The sequence below is a fragment of the Engystomops pustulosus genome, chromosome 1 (assembly GCF_040894005.1).
Source record: "Engystomops pustulosus chromosome 1, aEngPut4.maternal, whole genome shotgun sequence".
Taxonomy (NCBI): Eukaryota; Metazoa; Chordata; class Amphibia; order Anura; family Leptodactylidae; genus Engystomops; species Engystomops pustulosus.
In genome coordinates, this window is record NC_092411.1 from 121225166 (window position 1) to 121245959 (window position 20794).

The window sequence follows — 20794 nt, forward strand, 5'->3', positions numbered from 1 at the left end:
TAGGGTACTTTAATCCTAGGTTGTCTGATCGATCCTATCATATACTGCCATACTGCAGTATGGCAGTATATGGGGATTTTCCTCCTCATTCATTACAATGTGCTATCAGTCTTCCATTCTCCTCTGATCACCGAAAGTGCATTGTTCGTCATTCCAATGCACTGTGCTGCGATTCACTTAGATCGTGCACCCAATATCCTGCATTTGTCCCTTCCCCACTCAGGTCTGACAGAGTTCACTATCTTTTTATTGGTGCATGTAAGTGCTTGGGCTTGTGACACTATTTGAAAGTTAAATACCGCGCTCAGTCCGAATCAGTGGGACCATCCAGGGGCATGGCACCTAAGTTGAGTCACATGGAAGCCAGCGCAGCTGCTCCAAAAAATGATCACATGCGCCAAAATCCCAGTGCAGACACCTGTTAAATACCTACCCAAGCTGTGCAAACCCCGAAAAAGCTGCAAAGTCTGACGAAAGTGCAGCGCACGACCCCTAGTAAATGAGCCCCATTATGATTCCTATATGCTGTGAGATGCTGAGTGCTGACAATGTGGTTAGATTCTCAGGGTACAAGGTTTATATACACTTTCACATAGAAATTACAAATAGAAAGAGAGATGGGACAGATTAGAGATGATGAGATCCATGAGATGCATATGACTTGCTCAGCTCTGCTACATCTCTATTCTGCCACACACACTACCAGATCTGTTATGTCTGCCTGTTTCTTTGTGCCTGGTTTGTACTACTCATTGGGGCAAATTTAAAGGGGTATTCCAGGAATCAGCATAATTCATATACAAATGGGTCCTTAAAAATATAAGCTAATATGTAATTAGTTGTTATTTAAAATTTTGCCTCCGTTAGCAGAAAAATGCTGATGACATACACTGTAATGAAGAATCAAAATGCTACTGGCCCTTTAATCAGTCCGTTAATTTCCTCCGCGCGGTCCGTTGCAGAGCATACACAGGACAGAAGATGGCCGCTGGTCACATGTCCACATCACATATCCTGCACCTGCCTGGGCAGGTCAAGTGATCATCACTATGTTTGGCTGTAGTCGGTTGGTTGCAGTGCATCCAGTATGGCCGGTGTTTTGGTGATGGCAGTTACACATCATTACTATGGTAACAGAGCAAGAAAACCTGTTACATCCTCACTGGAAGCAGAGCATAAGAGGGAGGAGGAGTTTCTGAGAACTAAAGGATCTTGGGACTTGTAGTTTCCAGTGGCAGCCATCTTTGAGAGGCCATAAAATTTTGGGAATCATAAAAACAAGCTATTTAAGCTCCATTTTGTGACTAATGACATTATGTTTTGTTACATTCATTTATTTATAGCATTGTGGCTTTTTCTATCAGACGTTCATATTCCCGGTATACCCCTTTAATTACTCGGACCTGTTGCGATCCCCGATCCGGGCGGCCCGACGAAGATGAAGTCCGGCACGATTCACGTAGCTTGTGCGCCCGATTTCCTGCATCTGTCACACTGGAGTTCACCTTCTTCTTCCCGGTGCTTGTAAGTGCGTGTCTTGCGACACAATTTGAATTTTAAATCCCATGCATAGTCAGAATCCATCGGTTTGTCCAACGACCAGGCTCCCGATTTGCGCCCCATGAAAGTCGGCGAGATTGAGCCAAAATCCCATCATGTGTGCCAAAAACCCTGTTAAATGCGGCACACAGGGCCGGCGCTATGGGTAGGCAAAGTGGGCAATTGCCCCCCTGAAAGTGGAGAATCTCTTCTTTCAAATGAATTTTGAATTTTGTTTCTGGGTGCCAGGGATCCAGAGATATTCAGGTTTAAAGTGAGAATATCAGGTGCCATTTTTATATATAACAATCACTCCCAACGGCAGATTAACAGTTAATATCTCTGTTTTCCTTACACTTAGAAACACAAATTTGGATTCATATAAAACAGGAGAGTCTCTTCTTTCATAGGAAAAAAGAAGTGATGTTCTGTGTCACAAAGCCAAAGATACAGCCCTCTGAAGTCCCCTCCCCCCCTCCAGATTCTTAGCCATCAGGCTGCAGGGAGAATTTGCTGCACACAGGAGCTGCTGCTCCTCACAGATAATGGAATTTCTAGTTGAAAAGCAGATATCTAGTTATTACAGTTTTGGTGATATTGTGAACTCTAATACATTTACGAGATGTGAAGGTAAATATTTTCTGTTTGGAGAACATTTTTCTGCCATCAAAGTCAAATTTTAACTATTTTGTTTTTATAAAATGTTTGAGTTTGAATCAAAATTGCATGAAGGTGCCTATGTCTATAAACTTTTTAATGCAATTTTGAAAATGGGGCAAGTGTCTGCCCTCAGAAAATATGTGGTTTGTTGGGTTACTTTAATTCTTTTTGCTGTTATTTCGATTTTAATTTTAAACGCCAAAATTGTAAAAATTGCTCTGGTCAATAACGCGACAAAATATCCAGAAATACCTGACTGTTGAATTCCCTGGCGGCGCAAATCGTTGGGAGACCTGACAACAATGTGGTCTGATTTTCTTTGTACTCTACATACAGGAGCTATGTACACCACAATTTCCTCAGGGATAAATAAAGCGTTATTGTATTGTTTCATTACAAGTAACATTTTAATTCTGCAGGATACAGCTGTACTAGAGGCTGCTCTGCCCCTACACCTGGTTGCTATGTACATGAATAAAATGCTTGCTGCGTCTCATGTATGAAAGTAGTTTTGTTAATAAAGTTTTTTTGGGGGGAGAAAAAAAAGCCTCTTGTTTGTGTAGGGTTTTCACTCCACCCTTTCCACGTGACCCCTCACCTCACAGGCTCAGCGTGTCATCCGACTTCCCGTTCCAAACCACGTGTGCTGTGTGCTTGTCGTCCAGCAGGCGGAGGGTGCAGCGGGCAGTATGGCGAGTCAGGGGCACTGCCTTCGCTACGAGGGATGCAATTTCTTCAGGCAGCGCCTTGTACTGGCTACACTAAGCGGGAGGCCGGTGAAAATCCTGAAAATCCGGGTGAAGGATGAGAGCCCCGGAATCAGGGGTAAGATGCGTAGCAGTGGCGCAGACTGCTTACTACATCAGTCCAGCATGGTCTGTTTGGCTGACTCTCATGTCTTCCCTGTCCTCAGCCATTGGAGGTTGAGGCCGACTAGTGTTCTCTGGTGTCAGTTATTAGAGCCTGGGAAGTTTAGAGAAATGTCTTCCCTCATCATCTCGTGCATCCTCAGTCATGAGAATCCCCTGTGTGCTGTAGGTCATGAGTTTGTTTAGCTTTTCTCCAGATAACGTGTATATAGAATTCTTCTGATTCTTGGCACAGCCATAGGTCCTATACAGAAGTGATGGCGAACCTATGGTGTACATGGACCCCTGTCTGCTAGGCTCGCTCTGTGCAATGTGACCAGATCATGGTTGTAAAGATATGGTCCAGGTTAAGACAGTGTAATCAACGTATAAGATGTTTAGTAATTCTGTGGACATAGCATTTATTACAAAAACACTTTAGCAGACACAATAATGATTGTGATATCTGGTGGATGCTTTTGATGTTTACTTTGTTATGGATCAGACCTTGTGTTGTGGTTTTTGTTACACCTGCAAACCATAATGTGGCTGACGGTGTCAAACAGCCCCTCCACGGTTTCAACTGGGTCCTCTGTAATCTTTAAATCCATTATGCTTTGAGACTAAGCTGAAAACGGGCCTTGGGGGAAATGTACTCTCAGTGGGAGCACTGCAATCTCATCTGATATCCACCACCTTTTGTAAGGAAGGTGACTTCAATTCCCTCATATCTTATGCTTAAGGGAAAGAAAACTTATCCAAATGTCGTATAGCCCCCCAAAATGGTAGCAATGATGACCTAATCCCTTCCTGCCAGAAATTACACTTTGCACAGTTCCATTCACCGAACTGTGAAAATGTTACTGACTTCACAATATGGAAACATTTAAGATGGACATATGTTTATTTTTTTTTGTAAAAAAGATTTTAAAGCGAACCTGTCACCAGGAATGTAATCTTTAGCCATTGACAGCTTGCAATAGCCTATGCTGTGCTGAATCAGCATTCTGATTCATTTCAGTACTTTATAAAACGTTAATCTTACGTTACCTGGATCCTTGCCAGTAGTGTTCAGTGAGTTCTGGAGGGGGAGATGGGCAGATGCAGCCTGTGCCAGTCTCCTCTCCTCTACACTCTTGCAGCCCCCTTACCTTTTCCCACTTCGTGTCATATACACGTGCTGGCAGGGGAGTGGAGGGAATGGTGTGGAGCAGCACCATAACTAGCTGCACACAGCTTCCCCTGGTCTTTTAGGGGCTAAATTTGGGACAACCACTTGCCTGTATTTATTTCTTGTTCTTATATGTAAAAATATAAATTTATACTGTTTGTTCAACTACTTTTTTCTTCAATACAGACTTTGAAGCAAGTTTCATCAGGCTGATGGATAAAATAACCAACGGGAGCAGAATAGAGATCAATGAAACTGGTGAGTGTTTATGGGTACCAAGTCTACCTAAAGCTACTGTGTGAAGCATAAGTATAATGCAGTTTATGTTGTAGGTCTCTATGATACTGCTGTTTGTGTGAAAGTCTGGTTTTGGCAAGGTCTCTCAATATGTTTTGCCATCTGTCTCCACCCCAATATGTCCTTCCAAATGGATTATGCTGGAACTGGTAACCACACCCAGAATTCCTCTGACTCTTAGCTTGCTATGGAGCCAATGGGAAGACCTTTTGTTCTCAGAGTTTGAATTGATGAAAGTGTTTCCTTTTAGCTTTGCGTGAATGTTTCATTGATGGAACTAGGAACAGTACATGCGGTTATAAAGATTAGATATTCTGTGTATGGTTCTTTGGGAGTCCCAATTTATCACACAGATGGCATTTCATTGAACTGTACCTGTGGAGTTCACTAGCTTGAAATGGTTTCCCCCCACCTTAGTAGGTTATGGCATATTGCCACAATATGTAATAACTTGACCAGTACATATCTAGCTGCTTGATATTTTTATACTCTTGCTTCCCCTGACCAGGAGCTTCACATTAGATTAGTTTATGGGCTTTTGTGATCACCAAACAGGACATAATAAATAAAGAAATAAAGCCAGACACTGGGGAAAGACTAGCTGAGTAGGGAGGTTCTGTCTATTTGTTTGGGAAGTTGATCGTTAAACTGATATTGATGACCTATCCTGGGAATAGTAAACCCTACTTAGGCCTTGGACTCATGATCTGCATTTTCTGCTGAATTTCTGCTCCCAGTTTCTTATGCAATCATGCCGTGGATTGCTGCATGTTAGCAGCAGAAGATTGGGCAGCATTTTTCCTTTTGGATACATATATCGTTGATTAACTGTTATTAACTTTTTATTTGAGGTAATAGGGAAAAGAAACTCTACCATTGTCTTTTTATACTATAAGTATTACATTCATTGTGTGGCCTGAATTTGATAAATATATTTCCACCTTTTCCCTCTTGACCACTGTGGGGATAGGGAGGAGAGGGATTAAGAGGTCCCTCTTTACATCTACCCACCAGTGTTCTTCTCTGTGACTCATCCTCTACCTAAATGGGGGTGTATGCAGCTTAGCTGGGTCCGCGGTCTCCTGGAAGCCAAGTTCCATCTGAGAGTGATCCTCAGTCGGCACCCCACCACCTTGGGTCTCCAGCACTCAGTGGTGGCTCCTCCTGTAGTCCTGTGCGTGTCCAAAGGGGAACTGCAGCACACTCAGCAGCCACTTAACCATCTGGGTGCAGGAAATCCTATGATGACTTCTGGACATGACCGCAGGACGGGGCTGGGCACGGATGCTGTCCTGTAGTAGTATTCAGATTCTGTTGTGTCATTCATGAATGCTCCCTATTTATATAATGCATTAAATTGAAGTTATTTGATGGGAATCTGCAGTGCTGTAATCCATTACTGACTCTGCGGGGCAAGTGACTGCTGGTGAAGCTGCCAGAGATTCACCCAGAAGACATATATTAAAAATTGTATAATGCAAAACCTGTAAAATGGTGGAATTGGTCAAATAACATGGTAATTTATTATTGTAACTTTTGTTACACTCTGGAGGCAGTGGCATCATACAAAGTACAAGCCAAGATCTAACTTGTAAACAAAAACATACAAAACAAACAGATTTTAGGGTACACTTGCCATAAAACATCCATATAAATGTCAGGATCATTGTCTAGAGAATAAAACTTAATTCAAGTACTTGCCTTCGTACTCTTCTAACCATCCATAGGATTGACTTCAATGACATCTAGCACCAGGATCAAGGATTGTAAACCAAGCTCACTGACATTGATATGTACCCGCTCTAGCAGAATCTGCTATTCTTCTTTTTTGCTAATGGAGTCTGGAGCCCTTTAGAATCATTTGCATAATTTTTAAAGCCTTTTTTTCTTAAAATCCATAGTATAGGGAGCTTAAATAAGAATGGATCCTGCCAGAAGGGGCACACACCAGTATGTCAGTGTGCTTGGTTTGCAGTGGTTTCCTTTAAATAAAGGTAATATTATTCATCTTTGACCCTGCTGGTAGATATCATTTAAAGGAAATCTACCACCATGATGAAGAATTGTAAACTTAGGACACCGACATACTGGTGTGTGCCCCCTCTGGCGGAATCTGCTCTTGTTTTAGCTTCTTATTCCCTGATTTTTACAAAAAAAAGCTTTTACAATTATGCAAATTAAAGGGAACCTGTCCATGTTTGAGGGAAAAAAAAAAAAAGGGCAACCTTCCTTCACCTAATAATATCTCTGCTCAGAAAAATTTTCTACCTGGTATCCAGGCAGAGAATCTAGCGAGTTGAGGTGGGCATATACATATGTGCGAGTCTGGCGGCTTGCTCACACCTCCTTTTCCTATGCCATCCGACTGTAGGCTGTATTATCACACATATGCCTTGACTGCTATGCGCAGAAGCAAAGCTAAGCAGTAAAAGCCACGCATGCGCCATAAGCATTTGTGTTATAGTTCTGCTAACAGCCAGATGGCGTAGAGAAAGGAGGTGTGAGTAAGCCGCAAGACTCACACATATGTATATGCCCACCTTGACTCGCTAGATTCTCTGCCTGGATACCAGGAAGAGAATTAATGTTTTCCTTTTTTTAGCAGAGATTTTATTGGGTGAAGAAAGGTTGCCCTTATGCTTTAAGGGCACTGTGGGAACCTGCCTGCAACTTAATTTTTTCAAACAGCGGTGACAGGTTTACTTTAACCTAAAGGGATTCAGGCTCCATAGATGGTATTGGAGCCTGGAGCCCCTCAGGCTCAGTTGCACAATTTGTAAAGCCTTTTTTTGTCAAAACCAAGGCATAGGAAGTTTAAAGAAGATCAGATCCTGCCAGCGGGGACACACACCAATACGTCTGTATGCTTGGTTTACAATCCTTCATCCTGGTGGTTGAGTTCTTTAAGAAAACCTAATAGTAAGTACAATTGTGCATTATAAGTATATATCCTGCTATGCCACCCTCACTAGATATCACCAAAAATTGGAATGTGACCTTATCTAATACTGTTTACTGCTGTCTATTGTAATTTATAATGTTAATGATAAATGTTTCTGCATGCTTGTACAATACTACCTTCAGTGTTGTTTGGCAGGTTTTCTAACATGGGTTATGTTGTGTAATATTGTGCAATCTTGTTCCACGTTTGTATTGTGGTTGCTCCTTTGTACACAAGTATTTGGCGTGTGCTTGCTTGTGCATTACGATATTCATAACTGCTAGTTATTTTACCAGCACTTTCCATGATGTTCCCCATGACAGCCCCAACTAGAGGACAGGAAGAGAGGTTAAATGTCCCTCCCCTACATCCCTCTTCACTGTTCTTCCTGTCCCCTCATAAGTCAGGAGAGAGTCTCTCTTCTCTCCTGGGATGGGGGGACGCCATGGAGGTGCCAAGTCCTCACCTCTATGGCCTCGATTGGGTTCCTATTTCCTGTCTTCTCCTGAAGAGTTTTATCAGGGTCTGCCCATGATGACTACTTCTGGTTTTCGCAGCACACCGGAAGTGATGTAATTCTCCTACTCCTAATGAGGATAGATAGGAGACTAGTGGGACTACTAGTGCTGCGGGGGGGGGGATAACTTTTATAACTCTGTATTTCCATGATCGCAGCATATAGAGTTATAATAAAAGAAGTCCTGAGGAACGATGCTCCTCTGTGTCCTCAAAAAAATGTCTCAAAAATAGCACGCAAAAAAAGTTGTGGCCCTTAAACCGCCATGTACGAAAATTCGCTAAAAGTGTCCTGGTCATTATAGCCTTTTCAGGCCGCGTCACTAAGGGGTCACTCTCAAATCCGGCAACGTTTCCACATATACACCCATTAGTTTGTATTTAGATATGATCTTTTCAACTCAAGTAATGATGGCAATGTCTGTCACTACATGAATTGGTGTTTTATGTAGCTGTGTATTGTAGGATAGTTCCCGAATAAATCAGATTGAATGTACAATTGTGAAAGTAAATGGGCATACAAGAATTCTTGTCAGTACTGAACATCAGCATTAATTTAATGGGTACTAATGAACTTTTTAATAGATTTTTGCATAGCTCACACTTTATTCTTGGCTCTCCTAGGTACATCCTTGTATTATCAGCCAGGCCTTCTATTTGGTGGTACACTAGATCATGATTGTAGTGTACAGCGCTCTATTGGCTACTATTTAGAAAGTTTGATTTGCCTGGCTCCATTTATGAAACATCCTTTAAGAATTACCCTTCGTGGTGTCACCAATGATCAAATTGACCCCTCAGTAAGTTACTATTTTATATGTCAGATTTGTAGTAGCATACCTATCTCAAGCAAATCATGTTCATGACTTTTTGTCCTCTTTTTACTAGGTGGACACTCTTAAGGCCACAGCTATTCCATTACTAAAAAAATTTGGTATAGATGGTGAATATTTTGAGCTAAAGGTAAGAAAAGAAAATAGGAACTTTATTAAATGATTATATTAGTAGATGTTGGCTTGCATGGACTTGTGTTCATTTGCATTATAAGATAAGACCCACTTTATATCTCCGTTAGGTCTTCATTCATTGTAAGCCAAAACCAGAAAAGACAAACATGCAGAATAGGTACAAGTCTTTTCATTATACCTTACCTCTGTGTTGCTGGAAATACTTGTTCTGTGTGTTCTGCCTCATTTGGTTTTGGTTCAGGGTCCTAAATTGACCTTTGGTGATGTCATTACAGACGGTCCCCTATTTAATGACACATTATTTGCAGGCGACCTCTATGCCCACTGTGACGCTTTGGTGAAGCTCTCTGGCTCCTTTACGGTAGTTCCATGCTGCCATGATCAGCTATAAAGTGTCTGTAATGAAGTTTCATCGATAATGCTTTTTCCCATTAAACCAACAATTTTTAAAATCCAATTGTTAATGGGACAAAAGAGAAAGTCTGGAGCTACAATTATAAAATATACCTGTTCAACTTAAGAACAAACCTAAAGAACTGATTTTGTACGTATCCTGGGGACTCGCATCAGGCGATCCCGCATTAGGGACAGTATCCCGGCTCCACTGCGCATTTGCATGACCTGTAATACTCTGGCTCCACTTGCCAGAACGCGCAGGAGCCGAGGGAAGGATGAAGGAGCTGCATATATATAACCTGTGGGTGGTTTCGCTTCCCAAATTGCCCTGACAGGTTCCCTTTTAGGTTATATAATCACATTTTAAATGAGATCACTTTTTAATAATACAAAGCTTCATTACTCAAATAATAAACTGCAAATTGTGAGCTTAGCCATGAAACCTTATGCTCAACCTTAAGTATTAAAATTATATATCACCTGAGCCGTTAGACTGGGTAACCCAATCCCTCCTATAAAGCATGCGACGGAAGTGGGTGGGGTGTTGGGACTCATGACCAATCATTTTTTCACAGGTTGGAGATGGACACAGAGTGCAAGTACAGTTCCCTTATACCATGGACTCCCATTGTGTTTAATGGGCACAGGAGCTTACGTTCTCTTGTTCCATTATAACCAACATTTGTAATTTTTTTTTAACCTTGTTTTGTTTATGCAGCCCCATTTTTAAAAAATTTGTTTTAATTTACACCTTCTAGATTGTGAAGAGGGGGATGCCACCTGGAGGAGGTGGAGAAATATTCTTCTCCTGTCCGGTTAGAAAGGTCCTCAGACCTGTTCAAATGACAGATCCTGGCAAAATAAAGCGCATCCGAGGTGTGGCGTATCCTTTTATCAAGCACATGTTGTCACTGTGCTGTGTCATGGAGAATGGCATATAGGTGGAGATGATCACAATATCTGGTGGTTTGTTCCCAAGTGCGATTATTTCAGGGCTTCTGGATAATGCACACACAGTAATGGATTTTATTCATCATCCTGGGTTGACATAAAATCTTGGTTATTATCCAAAAAGCATAATCTAGGTGTGTCATACTCCTCTACAGTTGTTAGCATTCTGGAATTGACCCTCAATGTTCTTTTATTGCAATGTGAGGCTTTCTTTAACCCTTGGTTAACAGATATTCTGTCAGAGTATCTCCACAAATTGGCAATAGAATTGTAGAATCTGCACGAAGCATTTTGAATAATTTTCTTCCAGATATTTATATCTACACGGACCACCTTAAAGGAGCAAATTCTGGAAAGTAAGTTTTTAAAAAAAATGTTTTGTTTAGTGCATTTCAGCTTTAAAAAGTTGAGTATTTTCAATGTTATAGGCTTGAATAGCACATTTTAATCTATAAATGATAACTTTGATTATTGCTTTATTCATAGGTCTCCTGGCTTTGGACTGTCTCTAGTGGCTGAAACAACTGAAGGTTATGTAATAAGTGCAGAGCTTGCATCAAATCCGCAGGGGCAGGGAGCAGCCATACTTCCAGAAGATCTGGGCAAGAACTGTGCTAAGCTGCTTTTGGAAGAAATCTATAGAGTAAGTGCACTTAACTGGAACCTGTCATCAGACATTGGCCTATTGAATACCGGATTGTTGTTACCTTCCAGCTCATGTTTCTTTCATGGCCCATTGTGGTGGCATCATCCAGAAAATTATTGTTGAAGAAAGATGTAAATTGGTTGAATAAAGTCATGGAGGGCGGAGGCTTTAGCACTGAAGGCAACCTCTCCACCTCAGAAAACCTCCTACGCTGTGATGAATATTATGCAAACAACTTCAGGAGATCTGGTTAGGGATTTCGCTGAATGCAGGACCATTAATTACAGTGAAGGAGTTGTGGTGAGGTAGGGGGAGCTTGACTTCACTGTAAAACTCTCTTTATCTTTTTACAACCATTTTACATTTCACTTTGTAGTGGATTTTCTGTATGATACCACAATGCTGGGTCTTGAAAGAAACATGATCTTAAAGGTGTTCAGCTGCTTAACAACAAACTCATAGTGGTACATTAGGTCAATATCTGCTGACAAGTTCCCTTGAAGGATAGTGCCCTGTTTGTTGTTTTTATGTCTTGTTAAAACCCTTACATTTTTCTTTATTTAGCTAGTCTTTTCTAGCCCCTGTCACATGACAGAGTTGCCAGCTCACTTTGCCTGTTGTGTAAATAAGAAGCCGGTTTCCACAACCTCTTAAAACCTACTTTTCGTGTCTCAATGGAGAGCTGTATATGTATAACAAACTAGTGCAATTAGTTTCTCCATTGCACCAATACTATGCTTAATAGAAGGCCTTGTGCACACTGCCTGTGGTGTCAGCAGCTATCAGGCATCCCCATTTTTTTTTTCTATGGATCGTGCCCAAGGCTGTCGTTTCTACATATATGAATCTCTGGTCTGCCCCGTTAAGGTTTATGATAATTTATTACTATATGCTCAATGAATTATCTGGAAATGTAAACCACTTTAAGATGATTATTGGAATAACAGTTGGCTCCCTATGTTTTTTATATATGATGAGATTTCATGATTCAAAGATTTTTCTTGCACACCTTGGATACAAACACATGATGTGGATTATAGCCCTATTTCACCTGGATTTTTAAGGTCAGTTCATGGCCAATTTTATCTAACACTGCTAAAGAGATCATATGCCATATATAATCGAGTACAAGCAGAGTTTTTCTGCAGATAAAATGTGCTGGAAAAAAACAAACTTGGCTTATACTTGGCTATAAAAATTAACTCAATAATCTCCTTTCCTAACCACCCCGCAGGTCCTCTTCTTGCTTCTAGTGGCAGGTACGGTGTCGGTTAGGTGTATATTAATTTGCATTGTCTTATACTTTGTGTGTGTGTGTGTATACCTTATTATAAGGTTCTGACCTTCGCTATAGACTTTTTAACCCTCACTGTTGTACAAAAGTTAAAATTAAGATTGGTGGTATAGTTGCATAATGTGTATTTGAAAAAAACAAGATACCTTTTATCTCCAGGCAGAACTGGGATGCATTCCCATGTTGCTTAAAAATGACACAGAATTTGTTATCGGGAACACTCCCTTAGGTCTTGTTTACATTTAGCCTTCCACGTTGTGGGTCTCCCTTACCTTAATATGCAGGTCACTATAAGTTGATTTCTACATTTTAACCAAGACAATTATAACTGAAGGGGAAAATGGCTATTCTAAGTATCAGGTTTTTCATAGCGTTCTGCGAGTCAGTAATGTTTATCAGGCATACATAGGACAACAGCTCTTCAAACTAAATCTGTACTGACTAGTTTTGGACGGTACTAAAGGGAACACTTCCAAGTATCTGCGTCTGCTTGGCTTGTTTTACAAGCGTTGATGGAAATGCTTTGTTTTTCTGGCTGTAGGCCTACAGAATTCTTTTGTGCCACTGTTGTGTAGACTTTCCTTTGTGATGAAGTGGTTACTAGAACATTTTATTACATGACTGAAGATAAGTTATGATTAATTTAGAAAAAAATTAACCACTATAAAATAATTGTTTAATTTAGTAATTTTTTTTTTTTTTTTTAAGCTTTTAACCCCCTAAAAATCATGTTCACCTCTGAATTTTCTGATACATATTAGACAAATATCTGTTCGCAGGGATGTCCTGACCTTACTGTGTCAATACCACACCTAGACGTAACTATGTCATGGTGATCACCTAGAAAATAAACTTCTAATAAGCAGCATGGGGACAAGATGTCCTGCGCTCTGGGCTGCTAATTATGCATGGCCTTGCCACCTCCCTCTCCTTGGTGCTTGGAGATGAGGTGACATCAATGCGTTTCCCTTTGAATCCCTTTAACATTTTGTACTAGTACATCATGCTCCGTTTAGGGAGTATGGAGAGGGCTCATAGGCTAAGCCCTCTCCATGCAAGCTCGGTGTTTGCTGCATAATGCAGCAAACACCCACTGGTAATTCTGTGATGGGTAGCACCGATCATGAGTGTTAACCCTTTGACTGCCGTCTCCATGTTGGCTTTCATCATCGCTCCTGTGACCCCATTGCAGAGCGATGATCAGTTGGCATGACAGCCTGGAGTCTTTATAAGACAGTGTACAAGCGACACACTTTTACAAATCTGTAGCAAATTCTCCATATATTGCAGTGCAGCTCTGTACATTGAAATATGAAAGTTCTTTGTGTCGATGATGGTGAAATGAATAATTTTGTTTTGCAGAAATTTACATTTTTATAAAGTGTATCAAGACACAATAAAACCTGTATAAATTTGTTATACCCATGATTGTTCTTGCCTAAAGAATACAGTTGAGGTGTCATTTGGAGCAGCTAGTAAATTATGTAAAAAGTGATCCACAAGAACATAGTACAAATGCGTTAGATTTTACCTTTGCACATATTTGCTGTACAGTGAGGAAAGGCTGTGCTTGTATTACTGGTATTGCATCTGGCTCAGTTGTCTGACATCTATTTATTGGTGATAATGTCACACTGGAATGAGGCATTACTGTGCCAGGAGATGCCAACAGTATTCATTTTCCCAGGTTTGTGCCCCTTCTCTAAGCATGTGCAGAATAAAATATTCTGTGTGTGAAGTGTTTCATAAGATGTTGTGCAAAGTGCTAGTTAACATTTTGTTGTTGGGGAAGGCAGCCTCCGTTGTATTTGGTTTCAGTTAATAAATACCAGTAGGGCTGCTTGCCCAGAAAGCATAAACTTGTGTGGGGATGACACGGTGGACATTAAAGTATAGCACGAGGCTGAGGAGACATTGGTGTCAGACAAGGGAGGCAGGCAGCTTATTTATGTGCAGGTAAGATTTCATCTCTGCTTGTCTGTAAATATTTGTATACTTTTACATACATGTTGTATAGTCTTAGATTCCCCCTTCAAACACTCCAAGTATCTTTCCACTTATCCAGAGTCAGTACTCGAATGTGTTTCTAATCTGCATTTTCATGCTTGAGGCTGAAGTGAAAACGGACATGTACATCCTAACCTATAGAATATGGTGTTAATTGCTATTTCAATGTTTTATGCAGTGCCCACATGAGGGTAACATTACAAAATATACACCTATACAGCACCCCTAATGTTTTTCCTGCTGCGTTTATAGATGCCTTCATACTGCTTTGCCATAAAACATTGTTTACTGGAATGGACTAGAAATGGACGCCATGTGTTTTGACAGTTGGTAAACCTTGACTTGGTCGTCTTCTTATTATTGTTTGCTTTCTTGCTACATTATCTGTTGTATTATTCACCAATGGAAGTGGCACCTACCACTGCTTGGTATATTGCACATTTAGGGTAAATATGCTTGTATACATCAGATAATTTTCTCAGGTATTTTCCCCACATGGGTGAGAATTTATCAAGAACTGTTGAATTTTACTGTTATGAAGCTGGTCTTGTGCAGCCATATTAATTCTACACCGCTCCTTGTCTGTGGTAAAATAGTGCTATAACCTGTGTCAGGAACTGGTGCCGGCTATAGACCATGTATCTGGCCCACTTCATTTTTTTCTTATGGGAATTGGTTACTTGAAACAAAATGTTTATACTGTCTTTATTATCTTATCAAAGTATATATAGTTCACCTTCCAAGCGGACCCTAGTTTTCTAGTAAGATCAGCAAGATCAAAGTATAACTTTTGACTCCCTTTCCATGAGGTTTTTTATAAAAAAAAAAAAAAAAAAAATAGGGGTGGGGCTTTGTAAATCATTACATACATTGTAAATAAAGGGCCAGGTTTATATTTTATTCATTTAAAAAAACAATTGAGTAAAATGTTTCAACTTTTAGATAAGATGCATAACTTTACATGCATTTTGTTACGACCTAAAGTCAACGTTGGGCTTAATAAATTGGTCTATAACATCATCCGCTTAAGGGTACATTCACACATCGGTATGCCCGCCATGTGCTGGAGAGGAGGAGGAGGAGGTGACCCCTCCATAGAGAATAGCGGCGCACGGCCGCACACACGCCGAAAGATAGGGCATGCTCTATCTTTTGCGGTGTGGGCACTGTATCTGCGCCACGCCGCTATTGCCGTCTATGTGGACGTACTTGCGACCGCATGTACGTCCCCGCAGACGGCCATGTGAATGTGCCCTTAGGAGGCAGTATGGTCGCAAAAACATTTTTCCAAAAGGGTAATAATACTCCTCTTACTATTTTTGGAGGAGTATGGAATTTTCAGTAATACAAATATATAACTACTAGGTGTCTATAATGTTATTAGACACTATTTATATAGGAAAATAATCCGTCAGCATCTTCTGTGCTGAAATAGAAAATTGTGTCAGCAAAAGTAATATTACATCCTGCTTTAAACAAGGGGTACACAACCTTTTTCTTCACCTTTTCAGAAAGTTCAAAGTCCACCCCCCCCCCCCCTCCTCCCCCCATGTGGCTGTTGCCACCAAACACTCCAGGCCAGACACTGGATGGCAATGCCAACCAGCAACCCTGGTTGCCCCAGCCCCCCCCCCCCCCCTCCCACACGCATGCACGCTCACCAGAAAGCCCCCTCCTTAGACCAGACTTCAGCTGATACCAAAGGCGCATGGTAATTACTTTGGGGGAGGGGGGGTAATGGTGCATGATCATGCGTCTGACGGATGGTGAGGATTTAATGGGACCTCTGTGTACACCATTAAATATGAGCCACAGTCTGTTTGTACACACATATGCAGTAGGAGAGCTGAAAGGGATGATGACCAGAACTGCTTCCTTATATACCTCTGGATAATCATAGCAAGTTCAGTAGTCTTGGAGTAATATGAACTCATCAGAATGTGGTCTGGAGCCTGTGCTGAGTAGGCAGACAGTATGCCAGTATATTTAGAGGGCACCGTGTCCTGAGTATGTGATTCTGCCTGACAATGCGCCCTCCAGAAATGTGCGGTTACATCAAAATAAATACCAAACATTATTTCTTGACCCTTTTTATATTACATCTTTAGGTCTTTGTTCGTCACTGAATGACTTTTACTATGCTGTTTTTGAGTCCATCCATGACTAAATGTGAATGGAGTTTTATATATTATATTTTTCTCCCTGCAACTTTAGGTCCCTATAGTGATGAGTACGTTTTGTATCTCTTAGGGTGGATTCATTTTGTTCCATATCCATTGCGTTTTGTTTCCATTTTTATTTTTTGTCTTGGCGTACGCCCCCCCCCCCCCCCAAAAAAAAAATGTTTTTTTACTATTGGTTAGAAAATATAACATCTGGTTCCCCAGCCTAATCATTTAATAAAAAAAAAAAGGACCGGTCATCGGTTGTTTTTTGCGGACCCATAAAAATGACAAACTGATATTTTTCCACTTATGACTTATCCTTTGTTTTCACATTGGGTTTTTTTCCCCACTCATTGAAAACAATGGCTTGGTAAGGCATCTATAAAAGTCACTGAACCGCGGATGTGAAAAACAACGCCGGTGTGAAATAGCCCTTAGCTGAAGGACTGTGGACTGTGCACATCTTTGGTACAAAATTAGTTTGCGAACCAGGGCTCAAGTTATATATGTGAAAACAAATGGATAAGTGTGTGTATTATGATAGATCTGGCAACCCTAACAGATAAGATGAATCCATGTAAGCTCAGTTTTTCATCCCCCAGTTTGCCCCTTTTTCTGTGTTTTTGATTTTTTTTTTTTCTCTCCCTTTGACATTTCTGCTGGCGAAAAAATTTTGTAATGTTCTGGCATCTCCACTAAGGGGCAGTGTAAGCTATAAAGTTGGATTTGGTTGGATCTAGTAAGAAACCAAGTAACATTACTAGTGATTTGTCATTTGGCATTAGTGTCTTGATTTCCAGTGTACACATGATAGATTTGCTCAGTTAATAGTTTATTTTTGTGCTTTGTCATTGAACATTGTGCTTTCATTCAATGTTCACACCACTTGTTTGCTGCTGTTATTCTATTGTCCTACACTTTGACCTGTTTTTGCCTAATCCTACAATTTAAGACCTGTTTATGTTTGCAGGGTGGATGTGTGGATTCCATAAATCAGAGTTTGACTCTTCTACTTATGACCCTAGGACAGCAGGATGTTTCTAAAGTATTACTTGGACCCTTGTCTCCTTACACGTAAGTGTTTTTTTTTTTGGGTGGGGGGCAGTTGTTAACAATCTGTAGTATGTTACTACTCTCATCATATTACATATGATAAATTAGCTTGAGGCCCTATAATAATTTGTGGTTGTAATAAATTCTAGGTTTCCCTGAGGAAATTGCCTTAGCCTTATAAGATAACGTAATAAACGCCTATATGCACCTTCTTTCTCCGATTTTCCTTTACCACAATAGAAAATGGTAATTGAGATAGACTTTATAGCTCCAAGTCCCTTATGTTTTGCCATGTGTCTTAAAACCTTGTTGTAAATCGAAATATTTCAATTTCTGGTTAACAAATCTGTAATCGGCAGCCTCTGATTTGCCTCGAGCACCAAGGTTTTTGGGGTTAAGGAGCCAAGAAAATAACTATTAGACCATAGGGCCAACATTTCATAATGGTGTTTGATATTGTTGATTCATGCTGGAAAATGTAGTAGGCAGATCTTCTTAGGAGACCCATGGAAGAAGATATGAAACAATTAGTAAATATGTCCCCAACTTTCCACCTTGATTAAGGTGTAGCCACGCCCCTCTCACATGACAGAGTGGGTGGATTAGGTGGTTATTCAAAAACATGCCAGCATTCAATCAATGTCGGTTCAGGAGATGCAATTAGGATTTGTAGTGCTGTCTAGGGTTTTTAATCGGTTTCTCTATGCCAATGCAATTTGTAAGACGTCTGTTTTTTCTTTATTTATCCCTTTTTATTTTACAGTTTGCTTTTATGTATGTCTTTATCATCATTTTTGTTACCTTTAAGCTTTTTGCCTTTTTTGCATACTAAATTGTCAGTTAATACATTTTTTTTTTCCTTGTGCCTTATACGTTCCTCTGGAAAGGTGAATTACCGCTTAGGTGTGTTAGTTTGCAAGTGTGCACAAGCAGTGGCTATAGATGGTGTGGGGCATGTATAGAATAGAATAGTGTGTATCTGGGTGCATGTATGCGGTGCAGGCATGGGCGTCTCGTAAGCTGGAAGTGGTGGCAGCTGTGATGAGAATGAGCTTGTGACTGTATCTGGGTGCAGAGTGGCTTGTGCAGTAACGTTCCATAGGCACATAAGTGGTAGGGGGCTACATGGTGTGGTTTTGCACCTACTAGGCTGTGCGTGGTGTGTAGGGTCATGGATTCTGGTATGTTTGTTTCCCCAGACTAAAGTGTGTGGCATAAGAATCTGACTGTATAGGGGGGGGGGAGAGTGGCTCTGTGCAGTAGCGTTCCATAGGCACGTAAGTGGGAAGTAGGTACATAGTATGGTTGTGCGCCCCCTTGGGCTGTGGTGTGTAGTGTCTGGGATTCGGATGCGTTTGGATTCCCTGACAAGAATTGGGTTGACTGGGTGTGCTGTTAGCAGGGGAGTAGAAATTGGTGTAAGGACGCCATTTTGTGCAAGGGGGCAGAATTTAAGGCCTAATTAGTGGTGTTTCATGACAAAGGTCATCAGTATGCATTGTTAGGAACTATTCTATAGAGCGGATCATCAAGGCCTGATGCATAGTTGAAGAATGTGAACTGTCCTTTTTCGGTTATCATGGTACCGGTGCTGTTTATGTATAAGGTACAGTACTGTGATAACTGAAGAATGGTGGTGCCATCAAGAAACCAACTGCGCTTGCTCTCGTGTTACAGAACATGGATCTCGTCAATGGATGCTAATGAGATATTGTTTGATTTGTTTTCCAATTCAGAATATTTTACGTAAACATTCTTTAATATTGAAAATCTACCAGTTCTTAAACTAAATGGTATATAAATCTGAGTTTTCTAAGCTTAAATATGCATTTTAAATATAACTAACAAGGCATATTTAGTGATATATTTACCATATCATATTATCAGGCGTATTTAGCAGCATAGGCATATTAGGGGATGGGGGAATAGAGTATTGCACATTGTAACTTTCTTTTCTTTTTCTTTTTAAACTGGATGCCTTGCTACGAAATGACAGTCTGTCGTTCCCTACTGCAAAAAGAATAAGGCCTGAAGGCCTGTTTTATATATTTAGATGTATTGGTGCTGAACTGTGTTTTGAATTTTATTTTCTTTCCCTTTTTATACTTTTATAGCTGGAAAAAATAAAATAAAAAAGTCACCGTTAGGTTCTCAATTTACAAGGAGAGGCCGAATAGACCTGTTTGTTGCATACGCTGTGAAGACGTTTGATGCATAAGTCAAACAGGTCACCAAAACAATTCTGATGTTGTATGTGTATTTGAACATGTCTCTGTTCTATGTGTAATTGGCAGGATAGAATTTTTGCGACATCTGAGGAGCTTTTTCCAGATAATGTTCAAAATTGAAAGCAAGACGTTTGAAGAGCGTAAAGGAGCGGATAAAGTGTTGATGACATGTGTCGGCGTTGGATTTTCGAATCTCAGCAAGACAATAAAATGACACTGGCAAGTTTTTGCTGGGATCATACTGACCAAAGTACTGTGCCTTTTTAGAGTCTGAACTTTGGATTTTGTGATATCTCTCCTGGAAACTGTGAAGCTGCAAACAAGTATTTGATTTCCAAATTATTATGACTTGGACCAGTGGGACCTCACCAATAGCAGTGACCTCCACCCACGCTCAGCATATTTGCCACATCATGATCACATAGTTATCTGAACTGCAGGAGAATTTTTTAAATAAATTTTATTTATATTCCTTGTTGCCTTTTGATTGGAAAACACCCGTGGATATATAAAAAGTTTCATAAAAGACTTTTTTGCATTTATAACATTTTTATTATGTTCATGGTTTACAGATAGGAGAATTGACTTTTTAAATTGCTAGTGTAGAAGCAATGCAAATGTTATCTGCAATACACTAATAAAGTGGTAGAAGATGGATTTACCCCAGATAAAATGTTTGTTTTTGGAATAAAATGGATGTCGACTCATTGATGTAACAGATAGAAGATTATGTCAGATATTGCTTGATGTAGCAGTAATAAATATAGTGCTTCTCCATATATTGAAAACTGGTGGTTATAGGGGGCAAAAATAATTTTTCTGAAGCAGATTCCAGCTGTTTAAAGGGCATCTACCACCAGGATGGAAGACTGTATGCAAATGAGCCTACAGTCCTTCATCCTGATGGTAGATATCCTTCAAGTTATTCACAAATAGACAGTCTCCTAGGTTTCAGGATCTGTTAGGGATGCCACTACCATATCACATTTTTCCTGTGTGGATCCACATATTATACTTGTCACCATGTGTGTTCCATCAATTTCTGGAAAACGATTGAATTTATAACAATGCTTGCTACATCAATACCTTGAGGGTTGTAGTTTTCCAAAATGTA

General features: G+C 40.3%; 1 protein-coding gene across 2 annotated transcripts; it reads left to right on the forward strand.

The window, feature by feature from the left end:
* The first annotated feature begins 1377 nt into the window (after nt 1-1377).
* RCL1 (RNA terminal phosphate cyclase like 1) lies at nt 1378-20152 on the forward strand. Of its 2 annotated transcripts, none has more exons than XM_072151898.1 (9): nt 1378-1524; nt 4405-4476; nt 8597-8772; nt 8861-8935; nt 10095-10219; nt 10518-10643; nt 10774-10930; nt 17370-17473; nt 19747-20152. In XM_072151898.1, the coding sequence occupies exons 2-9, from the start codon at nt 4431-4433 to the stop codon at nt 19892-19894; spliced, it is 957 nt and encodes a 318-aa protein (XP_072007999.1). In that variant the 5' UTR covers nt 1378-1524; nt 4405-4430; the 3' UTR covers nt 19895-20152. The 2 variants fall into 2 exon arrangements, with proteins under 2 accessions (XP_072007999.1, XP_072007992.1); XM_072151891.1 differs by lacking the exon at nt 1378-1524 and adding an exon at nt 2765-3024.
* Nucleotides 20153-20794: the final 642 nt, after the last annotated feature.

Excerpts from the sequence above, each read along its gene's own strand:
- RCL1 (XM_072151891.1), top strand. The coding sequence starts at position 2,889 with ATGGCGAGTCAGGGGCACTGCCTTCGCTACGAGGGATGCAATTTCTTC. Across the intron at positions 3,025-4,404 it reads TGAGAGCCCCGGAATCAGGG|ACTTTGAAGCAAGTTTCATC; the intron begins GTAAGATGCGTA and ends TCTTCAATACAG. Across the intron at positions 8,773-8,860 it reads ATGATCAAATTGACCCCTCA|GTGGACACTCTTAAGGCCAC; the intron begins GTAAGTTACTAT and ends TCTTTTTACTAG.